The sequence below is a fragment of the Vigna radiata genome, chromosome 8, assembly GCF_000741045.1.
Source record: "Vigna radiata var. radiata cultivar VC1973A chromosome 8, Vradiata_ver6, whole genome shotgun sequence".
Lineage (NCBI taxonomy): Eukaryota > Viridiplantae > Streptophyta > Magnoliopsida > Fabales > Fabaceae > Vigna > Vigna radiata.
In genome coordinates, this window is record NC_028358.1 from 26,487,425 (window position 1) to 26,500,270 (window position 12,846).

Here is a 12,846-nt window from a genome sequence, read left to right on the forward strand (position 1 = left end):
TATATATATATATATATATATATATATATATATATATATATATATATATATATATATATATATATATATATATATATATTTGTTTGTGATTGTTTTATAATTATATTCAATTATGTGTTCTTTGAATCTATTATTTTATCTCTTCTAACATTATTGGTCAAGATCCACCACTCCAAAGTTTAAAGCCATGATTTTAACCTATCTTTAGATTACATATAATCAACTTTTCAAAGTACAAGAGAAAATTAACAAAACAAGAGTGTTGTGTGTGAAGACTATTAAGACCATAGTGATATGAAGAAGTTCTATTGTCAAAATTTACAGTATTAAATTAAATTATGTTTATGTTATTGGTACTGGGAATTTAACAAACTTATTACTTTATAACATAATATTGAGATTAAAATCCAGATCCATTTTAACTAAATTAACTGAGTTTATATTTTTTTTTTCAATCCAATTTAAATAAGATTACAACTAGATTTATTCTAATTTTACAATGAGATTAATTATGTGAGATTGATCTAATATATCTGACTATTAGGTCCATTAGATATTGGTTGGGTTGATTCGGCTCGACTCTTTAAGTCAGGCCCTTTCAGGTTATGCTAACTTAATTCCATCTTAGATTTTTGGTTAGTTTGGCTCGATCTTTGATCAGGAAAAACTCGTTTGAACTTTGCTTGAGGTTAACTCGATCAACCTTCACTCGGGGTCGACTCGACTGACCTTGAACCTTGGTCGAGTAGATCGACCTTCGATTGGGGTCGACTCGGACGAACTTCGATCTAAGCCGAGTAGGAGAGCTTCGATCTAGACTGGTTGATAGCTTTTTCCAGGTGTGTGAATCATCACAGATCGATGTGAATTGGATCAATGGAGGAAGGGGGAAATTTGGCAGCGGAATTGAAGCTGATTGGTGGCTGTTTGAAATGGTTGAAGTGCTTAAGAGGAGCGACTATAACTCAAGCGGCCATCCATCAAGGAAGGAAGCTATAGGGGTGAATGGGGAAGCAAAGGAATTGACTCTCGATGCAGAAAAAATTGTTGGAAATGCATCAGTAAAAATTCTCATATATTCCAAAACTGTCTTACAAAGTGATGAAGCATGGAATTTATAGTTAAATCTAAGCTTCTCTATGGCGTGTACAAGCAAGGCTGATGATCAGCCGCATAAAGAGGATCAAAGGCCACGTGGAAGAGGTGAGAAAAACGTGTGCTAAAGTCTGGGATGCCAACTGGAAGAAGCTTCATGTGTGTTGGAAATGGACGCTGCTAGCGCTGAGCGGCAGCGGGTTGGCGCTCAGCGCCACCCACTTGATGTTTCAAGTTTTCTTCCCTTCATCTTATGATAATTTGATCCATGATGTGTTTTGCTGGATGGTCCTAAAGTTTCTCTTTGAAGTGTGAAAAGAGGTGTTGACTTGCTTTCAAGGTCATTGTGAAGCCTTATTTGTCTTTCTTCTAGTAATTGGTCCTTGCCTAAATGATGGGCTTGGGCCCCGTCTATCACTGACTTGGACCTTTAATGGGGATCCTATCGCATGAAATTTGGGCTAGGCCAACTCGACCAAATTTTGGTTGTGACTAACTCGAGAAACCTTATATCGAGGCTAACTCATATAAATTTTCATTGAGTCCAGCTCGACCGAATTTCGACCTGAGCTGGCTTGGCCAAATTTCATTTGGGGCGTTCTTAGTCAAAATTTTGTCTCAGTCGACTCGACCAAAACTCAGTCGGTGACAACTCGGGTTGAATTTGGGTTGAGGATGACCCTGACCAAATTCCGGTCTAGGACAACTTGGGTCCACTTTAGTTAGGGACGACCTTGACCGAATTTCAGTGGGGGGGACTTAGGTCCACCCTAAATCAGGGACAACTCGGACCCACCCTTGGTTGGGGACAATTCGGGTCGATCCTAAGACAAGGACAACTAAGGTCAACCCTCGAATAAGGATGACTTGGATCGACCCTTAAACGAATACGACTTGGGTCGACCCTCAAATGAGGATGACTCTGGCCGATTCTTGGATGGTGTCAACTCAGTTCAACCCTCAGACGGGACAACTCTAGTTGATCCTTGAATGAGGCAACTCAGGTGAAAGCTCGAATAGGGACGACTTGATTCGATCCTCACCTAGGGTGAACTTGGTCGAATTTCGATGGAGACTAATTCGGTTGTCCTTTTGCCCAGGTCGACTTTCGATTTTAGAAGGACATAGGCTTACCCCATTTTGAAAGGACTTGGACTAACCTTCGATTAGGGATGACTCGAGTCGATCCTCAATCGAGGACAACTAGGATTAACCTTAGGTTGAGGACGACTTGGGTTAATTCTTAGTTACCTCTTGGAATCTCACATCCGTGGAAGATAAGGTCCCTAATGGTCATAAATTCCGTTAGTTTTCGTAGCCATTTTCAAATTTCAAACAAAACAACCATCTCCTAACATTGATTATAGCTTCTGAAAATTCCAAGCAACTACATCCCTCTAGCTTATCCAATCTTGCTTAAAAATTTCAAAAGGACTAAATTTAAAATTGCCAATAATCAATTATTGGACCCAGGAAAAAAACCTTGTGAACTCGACAACACTAGCAATGGTGAAAAATTAAGTAAGACTACATCACTGCAATTGGCAAACAATAGAGTCATACACATGTAATCACACAAAAAAAACTTTCTAATATCATAACTAACTAGCTTGCTAGACTGACAAGATCTAGAAATATATTATAACCCCTCCCAGTTGAATAAAAAGAGATAAAATTCAGTAAGTTTAGAATGATTCATGTAAAGATTTCATTCACAAGGCATAACATTGATGGAGGGAAGAAAGTGGAAAAGATGGGGATGATATATAAAGGCATGTTTTAAATAGGGAGGTTAGCATAAAGAGTGGTTAGAAAGCAATCACATGGATGGATGGGCAAAAATGAGGAATTGCATCTATAGAGTGCAGTGTGGGTTTGATTCCTTTCTTTTGTCTGTCTTCATTTCGAAGACTAGCTCGTCAATTTCTTCTAAACAATCTACACATCAAACTACAAATGCACACACCATATGTTTAATTGTCTTCTTCACTCTCATTTTATTTACTTCCATTTCTAAAACCTCAACAGATTTTCACTCTCAACATTTTCTCAGTAAGTCACAATTGTCTCTACTCCAATTCCTTCTGCTACTCTAAAACAACATCACTGGGTACAATTTTTCATCCACTTTGTATTCACACCACACTGAAGTGCTGAACCATTATCAGAATGTCAACGAGCTTCAAATTTTTATTCTATATTTAACTATAAAACTTGTTTATTTTGCCACCTCTGTATATTACGAGCACATATTACGACCCAATATATATCACCACAATGTGATATTCCAGAGCATATTGTTTTTGGTTACATTCCAAAAAATCAACACAATGTTATTTCTTTCCTAACCCAAATCAACCTTAAGCCCATAAAACCCACCAAAAATTCACTAATACCATTTTTGTCTTTGGTTCCCACATAAAAAATGATAAAGCATTTGGACTGGAAATAATCTTGCAGAAATGAGTTTACACCACAATGTACTTCAAAAAGGAAACACAAAATCAAAATACAAAAACCCTCACTTAGGAGAGATCAAAAAACAAAACCCCTACCTTAAACTCACAATCGAGAGATGAGATTGGGAGCGGCACCAGCGGTTGAAGCACCAATTGAAGCACCGAAGAAGTAGAAATCAGAATAAGGGCACCACTGAAGGAGAAGAATGCTTATGACAAAAGAAAACCTAAATGGATTTTTTAACGAGGAGCGCGAAAGAAGAACGTTTCCCAAATTCTGTTTTTTCCAATTTTACCCTCATCCACTATGCACTTTTTTTTTCCAAAACGCTGACGTGGACCGTGTCATATGAATGTAACTGACACGTAGGCGTGTCATTGTATTATTACTCTTGAAACAAATCATGCATAGGACCTTGACATGAATATCATAACATTGGATAAGGTGAGCTACATGAGGAATGAATGAATAATATACCTTCATATATGCAAGATTGATTTGAGATTAGAAAGAAAGAAGAGTTTGGTTGTCAATATATGTTAGAACTTCACATTAACTCTTGATGTTTTATGTGTGGTTTCTAGAATGAGGTTGAAATCTCTTGTGAATTCCAATAGTCTATAGTCTAAGGTTCTGATATAAAGGTTCTACACTAAATTATTTCTTACATAAATTATATATCATGAAGAATGATTGATGGACATGGCCACCAAGTTTGTTTGTTACTTTTAATTAGGTTTAAACCTCTTTTTGGTCCCTAAGTTATAAGTGGATGTTTAGTTTAGTCCCTGTTTTTAAAAATGTAAATCTTTGGTCCCTAAGTTATAAAAAATGTATCAAATGAGTCCTTTTTTGACTTGAAATACTGTTTTTGGTTGTTTCTTAACAACTGCTACATCTTTAGATTGCACTTATTTGTTTCTTAATAATAACAACACTTTAGATTGCTCTTTGTACTTTGACCATGAACATCAAAAATGAACTCATTTGATACATTTTTTATAACTTAGGAATCAAAGGTTTACATTTTTAAAAGTGGGGACTAAACTGAACATCCACTCATAACTTAGGGACCAAAAAGAGGTTTAAACCTTTTAATTATGTTGTCATTCGGTATACCTTTTTATGGTGTCTTTAACTATACTTTTCAGTTTCCTTTAAATTACTAGTTTTGAATAATTAGGTGCAAAATTGTACTACAGCTGGTAATTCCATTTCTAATTCTCTCTGTATGGCAAGTATGATATGAGTTGGAGTGGGACAATATGTTTTTTATTTAGTGTTATTTTATACATCTTTTGGTGGAAACCTTTCAAATTGATAGCACAATTATGTTAAAATAACGTTTGACCCACACAAATAATTTTACTCATCAATTAATTGTAGGCAATTTTCATTAAAGCAACCTTGAAATAGGTGCAAATAGGGCCTTGGGTCAAGTACAAATAATAAAAACTAACAATAAAATATCAACTAACTTTATTTTATTTCTATCAAAATCAAACCAAATATTACTAAACCCAAAACTAATAAAATAATAAATCTCTAAAATTTAAGTTTATCCTAACAAAACTCCCCCATAAACTTAAATTTTTCATCTGCTCCCAGACCTCTTTCCTTCTTCTTCTCGACCTTTGTTCCCATACCTCTTCTCCTTATTTTTCTTGACCTCTGCTCCCAGGATCGTCTAGGCCTTGAGTGTTCTGAACTTCTCCCCTTCAGGTGAAACTTTTCTTGAAGCACTTGAACTAGTGGCTAAAATCTTCGCTGTTGGTGTGCCTCCATAACCCGGTCAAAGTCTTCAACCATGAGCTTTGATAGGTCCTTCAACTCCTTGATGATGCACACAAAACTCTCGAAATCATCTATCAATGATTTCAAACTCTTCTCCACAACTCGGCTGGCAGGCAGTGACTCTCCATTTCTGCCGAGTTGATCTGCCACTTTCTCCTTCAAAATTTCAAACTCCCCCTCCCAGAGTTTGAAGTTGATCTTGCCTAACACAGTTGTCCCCTGTACGCGTCTTTTGAAGATGCATCTTTCGCTATCTTCTCACCGTTGTGGACTCGTCTATAATCTCGTAGAACCTGTCCTTCACTCGCGTCTTTTTCACCGCAAAAATTTGGATCTGCTCTTCGTACTTCGTGGGTTCTCGTTTCCCACACTCTACAACATCCCAAACGTCGGGATCCAATATCAACTACAGATTCCAATTACCATAGTTGACTCACTTTGCCAAATGAACCAGGAAAACACTGTTTGCAAGATTAGCCATCTCTTACTCTTTCTCTCTCTTTTTTCTTCTACTCTTTTTTTCGAACACTTAGACTCTTCCCGCTTTGTTTTTTCTCACAGTATTTGACTCTCCGCTCTGATATCATTTTGTTAAAATAAAGTTTGACCCACACAAATAATTTTACTCTTCAATTCATTGGGGGCAATTTTCATTGAACCTTGACAATTTTTAAATAGGTGCAAATAAGATTTTGAGTCAAGTATAAATAATAAAAACTAACAATAAAATATCAACTAATTTTATTTTATCTCTATCAAAATCAAACCAAATATTACAAAAACCCAACACTAATAAAATAATAAATCTCTACAATTTAAGTTTATTCTAACAAATTATGCTTTCAAATATTTTAGTTGGACAATCATTTTGCCATTTCACGGTACTAACATTAACTACTAACATTAACTACCTTCTTTGGTTTTCCATAGCTTGGCTTGTTGTGGTAGGACAACCCTTCTATTCAGTATTCACTATTTTTCATTTCATGGTGATATATTGGGCATCTTTTAAAAATTACAAGTCTACATTTCAGTTTTGTTTAAAACCGTGGCCTTCTGTTTTTTTTTTCTTACACGTTAATTACATTGAATTATGGAAAGCTTATAAGCATCATAAATTAAGAAATATGAAATAAGAAGTGGAAAGCAAACTTATCTGAGAAGCATAGAAAAAAAAAACGTTGATTTTGAAAATTAAACCGTAATTAGCAGAGATTCAAAAATTACAAGTCAATACTTAAAAGAAAACCCTTTTAACACCTTTCAACAAAACAAGAATAAAGCTCTTTGAAGTTCGATAGAGAGAATTATGAAGAAAACAAATAAAAATTTAAATGACAACATGGGTATATTGTAGCTTAATCGTTAAGTGACGCATACAATGCACAAGTCCATCTTTCCACAATTTATTAAATATATAATTTATTGAATATTACATTGAAGTTATGTTATAATAAGAAAATTGGTTTAATTAAGTTTAAGTCTTTTATAAATTTGATGATATTTTTCATTGAGTTCTATTAAATTGTTTTAACAAAGTATTCGAAATTTTTATATTATCCTCATAATTTCCTGTCATTTAATTGAGTTAATTGGGTAAGGATGTATTTTAAACGAAAACAATAAAAAAACAATTTTCATATGAAATCTAAGATGTATTATTCTAAAATGAAATTTCTTATGAGAATGTTTAACATGAGTTTTCTGAATATTGTCAAATATGATAAATTACTGTACATAATTGAAATACAATTGGAGGTTTTTGTATTCTGAGATAGAAATGACTAAGTACATTTTATGCTTATGGATTTAGGATTCAAAAACTTACCAAGTCTCCTCAAAACTAAGAAATCCCACGAATAAGAGATGAGAGAGTACAACTTAGAAATCCATAAGATAATAATTACGAATTACCCATGCAAATGAAATGCAGCTCCTCAAGATTTCATAATGCCTTCGCTGCAAATGAAAGCTAAATATGCTAAAGAAGTTAACGAATGAAGAGTTTAAGAGTTTCAACAAAATGTAACTTTGGGACAATGGAGCAACCCAACTTACGTCAACATCAAACTCTATCTAACAATAACTTACAAATCTTGTCTGAACGAATCCACCTGTAAAATGCCATTCAAAATGTAAATAAAACAAAATAAATTAAAGGAAAATGATATTTTAACACCATTTTTTGACATCATTTTGACACTGCACACGTGTCAAAATGTGATTGGACGATTTCAAATTAAAAAAGTTAAGGCAGAAGTATATTTGGAAGAAAAAAGCCAAAGTTTATTTTATTAATTTGAAATCGTCCAACCACATTTTGACACGTGTGCAGTGTCAAAATGGTGTCAAAAAATAGTGTTAAAATATCATTTTCCTAAATTAAAAATGAGAAATTCATAATAAAAGTTGAAAGTTTAGAAAGTTGTAATTAACAAGTATTGGTGATAAGCCACACTCACCAAGGGAAGACCAATTAGCAGAAGAGCAAGAGACTAGCCTTCCTCTTCCTATCTTCCTTTGTTTACCTTGAAGACTCTGCAACATTGCTTCCGCTGCTATAAAGAGGGCACATCCCGCATTCTTTTATTTTGACAACTGATTTTAACTCGTTCACAACGGAGTAGTAATCTGGCCACTGAGAGTTATAATGATATGGACTGATCTCAAAAGTGAAGCTGCGAGCATCACAGAGCCTAAGGTTCATGCCTCTCCTCCTTAGGCTCTCCAAGTTAAATTTCCACATAAATATGTGATCTTTATCAAGGAGTCTGGGACTATAACCCCATGTGAAATAGTTGTTTAACACATCATTATTTGGAATTATATGTGTGCCATCATCGTCACATTCAAATTTTAGGCTGTAACCAAAAGAACTGTATCTGCTTTTAATATCATTCGTATCTAATACTCCCAAAACCACACACAAAGCGAAACCAATTAGCTTGTCATCGCTGCAGAAACTTAAATCTTCATTTATACTCACTGAAGGTCCTTCGTTGCGAAAAGGGAACCAATGAGGAACTGCACTCCCTGGAAAACAGAAGCACACAGACCCATACGCATCGTCGCTCATCCTAAGCCTTGCATCCTCCTCAATGTTAGCACGAGCACCTGAATCCAGTTGTTGAGCATTGGTGAAATGAAATCTGAAGAAACCCTCTTTAGAGTTTGAGAGGTTTGGAACAAGAGAATTTGAGTTTAACATCACTCCTCTGATAGATGTGCAATCCAATGCCACCAATTGTTTTAGAAATGGGGGAATATGTGGGATGCATTCAAGCTTTTTGCAATCGCTTAAATCAAGCGATTTCAAGCTCGAAAGATGAGCAATGCTCTCAGGAAGGCTCACGATTCCGCTTTCACTCAGTGACAGTTCCACTAATGACGTCAACCGACCTATGTGTCTTGGGATTTCTGTTAATTTATAACACCCCGAACAATCAAGTTTACAGAGATGCTTTAGATTAACAATGGAGTTTGGAAGTGACTCGAGAGCAGAGCAACTATTGAGCTGTAGGGATCGAAGCTTAACCAAATTGCCAAACGAGGAAGGGAGTTCTTTGATAAGCGTTTTTGTTAAGTCAATGTGAACAAAAGTTTGTGTCGGCTCCATGATCTCTGGGAAGGTCCTCAACTTAAAGCAACCACACAAATCAAGTTTCCTCAACTTCAATTTGAAAATGGTGCTTGGAAAAGTTTGAAGTGATGCACAGTAGGTAATGTCTAACTTGCATAGTCTGGTGAGCCTTCCAATGGAAGATGGAATAATCTCAAGATTCGAGCAACTGCGCAAACTCAGTTCTTGAAGCCCTACCAAACGATACAAGGATGAAGGTAGTGTGTGTATGGCTGTGCAGTCTAGGAGGAGAACCGCTAAATCTTCCATGGTGTTCTCAATCTCGGGGAAATTTTCCAATTTTGAGCAACCACTGAGACGAAGTTTCTTTAGGAATTTAATCTCAGAAAGGTCAAATGGAAATATTGTAAGGGAAGAACAGTTTGAGAGATCTATGAAACAGAGCCTCTTGAGACTTTGAAAATTTAAGGGCACACCTCCAGTGAGTTGTATCGGCCTTTCATCATATACGTATATATTATTATTAGTCACTTCTTTTTCTTCTTCCACATATCTCATAAAAATAATTGAGAAAATTTCATCGGGTATTGTTAAGAACGAATTAGAAGCACTATCCAACTTATGAAGTTCACAAAAATCATCAATTTCACCCAGACCATCCCTAACAAAGGATCTTGAGAGAGCTCTACGTTTTATCAAACGAGGGAAACTTGAGACAGTTCCAAGTTGATACTCCCGTTTCTCACGAAGGGATCTTGAGAAAGTTCCACGTTGACGCTCCAGTTTCACATGAGGGAATCTGGGTTGACGGGTTGAAAACATTTCAAGCTTGGAACATCGGGAAAGAAGAATGAGTCCTGGTGATCTGGATAGAATATTACTGGGAACAGTTACACTATTGAGATTATCACATCCATCTAAACGTAAACAATTGAGTTTTGTGAGTAATATGGAAGAGTGAATTTTAATCAGCTTTGGACAATCATTGAGAATTATTTCTTCAATATTTGGTGACATGGAAAGGTCTTGTAATCTAGTAAGTTTCCCAGAACAACTCAGGTTTAGCCTTTTCAACTTGGGTAAACTCTGCCACAAAAAGTAAATGAATCAGGTAATAAAGAAAAACTAAAATAAAGTTTTAAGCAATTTTCTCTATTTTTTTTTTCTGTAAATTCTTAGTTACAGTATCTATTTACTCTATATTTAAAAATATAACAAAAAGTGGGTACACATGACAGCATAGGATAGGTTAGGTTGAACAAAATTAGTAAAGTAAAAACACTTAACTTCATTAAGGTCATAGCTAAATAGTGTTTTTGAAGAACAATTCTTCTTTCCTTTTCAAGCACTCTTCTTTTTCTTCTTTGTCTTACCACTCTCTCCATCTCAACTAAGATTCTAACCGTTGGTTTCTTAAATTGAAGCTATCTAGACCTTCAGGACCTCAAGAGCAACGTTTCTACTGATTGGTTTTCCGTTTCTTCCAACCGGTAAGAAAACCCCTTTCTCGTTTGTGCTAGGGTTGTAAGCATGCGATTAACCTTGATGCATGCATCCCATTTCATTTTCTTCCATAATCTAACTTCTATTTGGTTCTAAAATTCATTCTCCATCATCAATTGATGATTTATAGGTGATTCTAACATTTTGGGAGTGCAAGCGAGTAGTCTAGGGTTCCTTTTTGAGCTTGGTTGCCTACACTAGAGGTAAGGGGAGCTAGTTCTAATTCTGATTTTATGATAAGATGTGCATGAATGATAAACTTTGTAGTGGTATGTTGTTGGAAGCATGATTTTGATTTTTAGTTAACTTGAAATGCATGTATGGAAGGGTTTGATATGCAAATTTAGTGTGTGATGACTGTGTGCTGTTTTGGAATGATTTAAAATGCTGAAATTGTGTATGTTGGAATTGTTTTGGTGTGAAAATTCTGTTGTGGTACTGTTAGAAAGGAAATCAAGTGTCTTTAGAGTTAATTTTAGGTCATTTGGAGGAAGTGAGGTAGTGATTTTGAGCAAATGAGGTCTACAGTGCTTTTGGACTGTTGGGGCAGTTTTATCCACCTACAGTGCTCTCGGCCATTGTATTGCTCTCGTCCATGTATTGCTCTCGGTCTTTAGGTGCTCTCGGCCTTCTATTGCTCTCGACCATGTATTAATCTCGGTCTTAGGTGCTCCCGACCTTGTATTGCTCTCGGCTTTGTATTTCTTTCGGTCTTGTGTGTTCTCGGTCAAAGAAGAATGGGTTCTTCTCATGGTCGTTCGGTATTGTGTTCTCGGTCAGAGAAGAATGGGTTCTTCTCATGACCGTTCAGTCTTGTGAAGGCTCTTGGTCATAGATGGGTTTGTCTCCCTTGAGCCATGCCAGTTCATGACCATTCGGTCTATCAAAGGGTGCTCGGTCCTGCTCTGACACTCAGTCCATTTTTCCCAGTGGTCGGCAAATGTACTAATTTTATTGCAAATTAAGAATGGTTGATATTGTATAATGTGTGTATAACTTAATATGGCCTTGGATGTATATTTGGATTCAAAAGGTATATCATGTGATTAAGGTGGTCGGATTGAATATGGAATTAAGATCTCTCGGTGAGATTAGTTAGTGTATTTGAATGAATGTGAGAGGCTTCCATATGGGGGGTTATCCCTAACACTCCAACAGTCTTTCATTCTCACTTAGAGAGGATTGACGCGTGTGGTGGGAGTAGTGGGAGGTCCTAGGGTAGGCGCTATCACTGGAGGTCTATTCCGCAGTAACATACTAACCTTGAGTGTGGTCGGGTGAAACCCCTCGATAATGGCTTTGGAAAGCAGTAGAGGCCACCACAAGTGCACAACCCGCCCCAACTCTACATACATTCTATGTCTGGACGTGTCTAGAAGTCTTAACATGATAGGATGCTTGTTTTGATGAGTTTTATGAAATAAATGCTAGATGGATTTGAAATGAGTTGTATGATTGTTTGAGACCTAGCTCACCCTTGCATTGTATGTGTTGCATGTGTTTGCCTTCCTCCTTGCAATGATCATCCAATCCTTTGGATGTGAGCAGTAGGTGATGATATACCATTGGAGCAAGCTTTGGAGACTGGGGAAGACCCAGCCCCTAGTGCTTAGGACTTCTATTAGCTTTTAGTTGAATAGCTTGTTATTTTGAAAAACTTCTAGCTTTCATTTTTTCCATGTTCGGTATTTTTGGAACACACTCCCTAGGCCTTTTTAATGTTTAGTTAGCCTTGCATTTTGGAGAACTTTGGAAACTTGTACTTGAGTTTTATTTCGTTTTAATTTCCTCTTCATTTTGGATGACTGTATAAATATTGAAATATTGTTATCTCTATCTCTTTACATATTATAATAGCTGAATCCTATTATATTATATGTGCATATGATATTTGGGGATTTTATAGAGATCATACTGTGAACTAACCAAATTATGGTGGCTATAAATTTGATAGTTATTATAAAAATTCACAAAATTTACCATGTTTTGTTTTTATATCTAAATTTACATCCTAATAATTTCAACTCAGTTTATTATGGATTGATTAAACTTATGATTGTAATTTATAATAATAGCTCAAAAGCTATCCACTATATATCTTTATTTATCTTCTCACATCTCATAAAAATAAATGTAAAAATTTAAATGAAAATGACATTACTCTTAACATCTTATAAGAACTAACTCACAAAGTAAAATGGTTGTCCTCTGAATGTTAAAATTGAAGCTTAAGTGGATTGTGTCCATCGTTGAGCTCTACCAATTCTTTTATACAAATTAATATATAAATAAGTAAATTATTTTAATTTTAGTATATCTTTTATATTTACTATTTCTAGAATTTTTCACATCAATTTTCACACCTTTTTAATATATATATATATATATATATATATATATATATATATATATAT

General features: G+C 35.5%; 1 protein-coding gene across 1 annotated transcript in view; it reads right to left on the reverse strand.

The window, feature by feature from the left end:
- Positions 1 to 7,094: 7,094 nt before the first annotated feature.
- The window catches only part of LOC106770428 (TMV resistance protein N-like), a 9,180-nt gene continuing 3,428 nt past the window's right edge, over positions 7,095 to 12,846 (reverse strand). The window contains exons 3-5 of the mRNA XM_022785158.1: position 11,908; positions 7,812 to 9,405; positions 7,095 to 7,463 (exon numbers count right to left, since the gene is read on the reverse strand). Coding sequence (XP_022640879.1) covers positions 7,874 to 9,405; position 11,908 — 1,533 coding nt within the window. The 3' untranslated portion in view covers positions 7,095 to 7,463; positions 7,812 to 7,873. The remainder of the gene's footprint in view (positions 7,464 to 7,811; positions 9,406 to 11,907; positions 11,909 to 12,846) is intronic.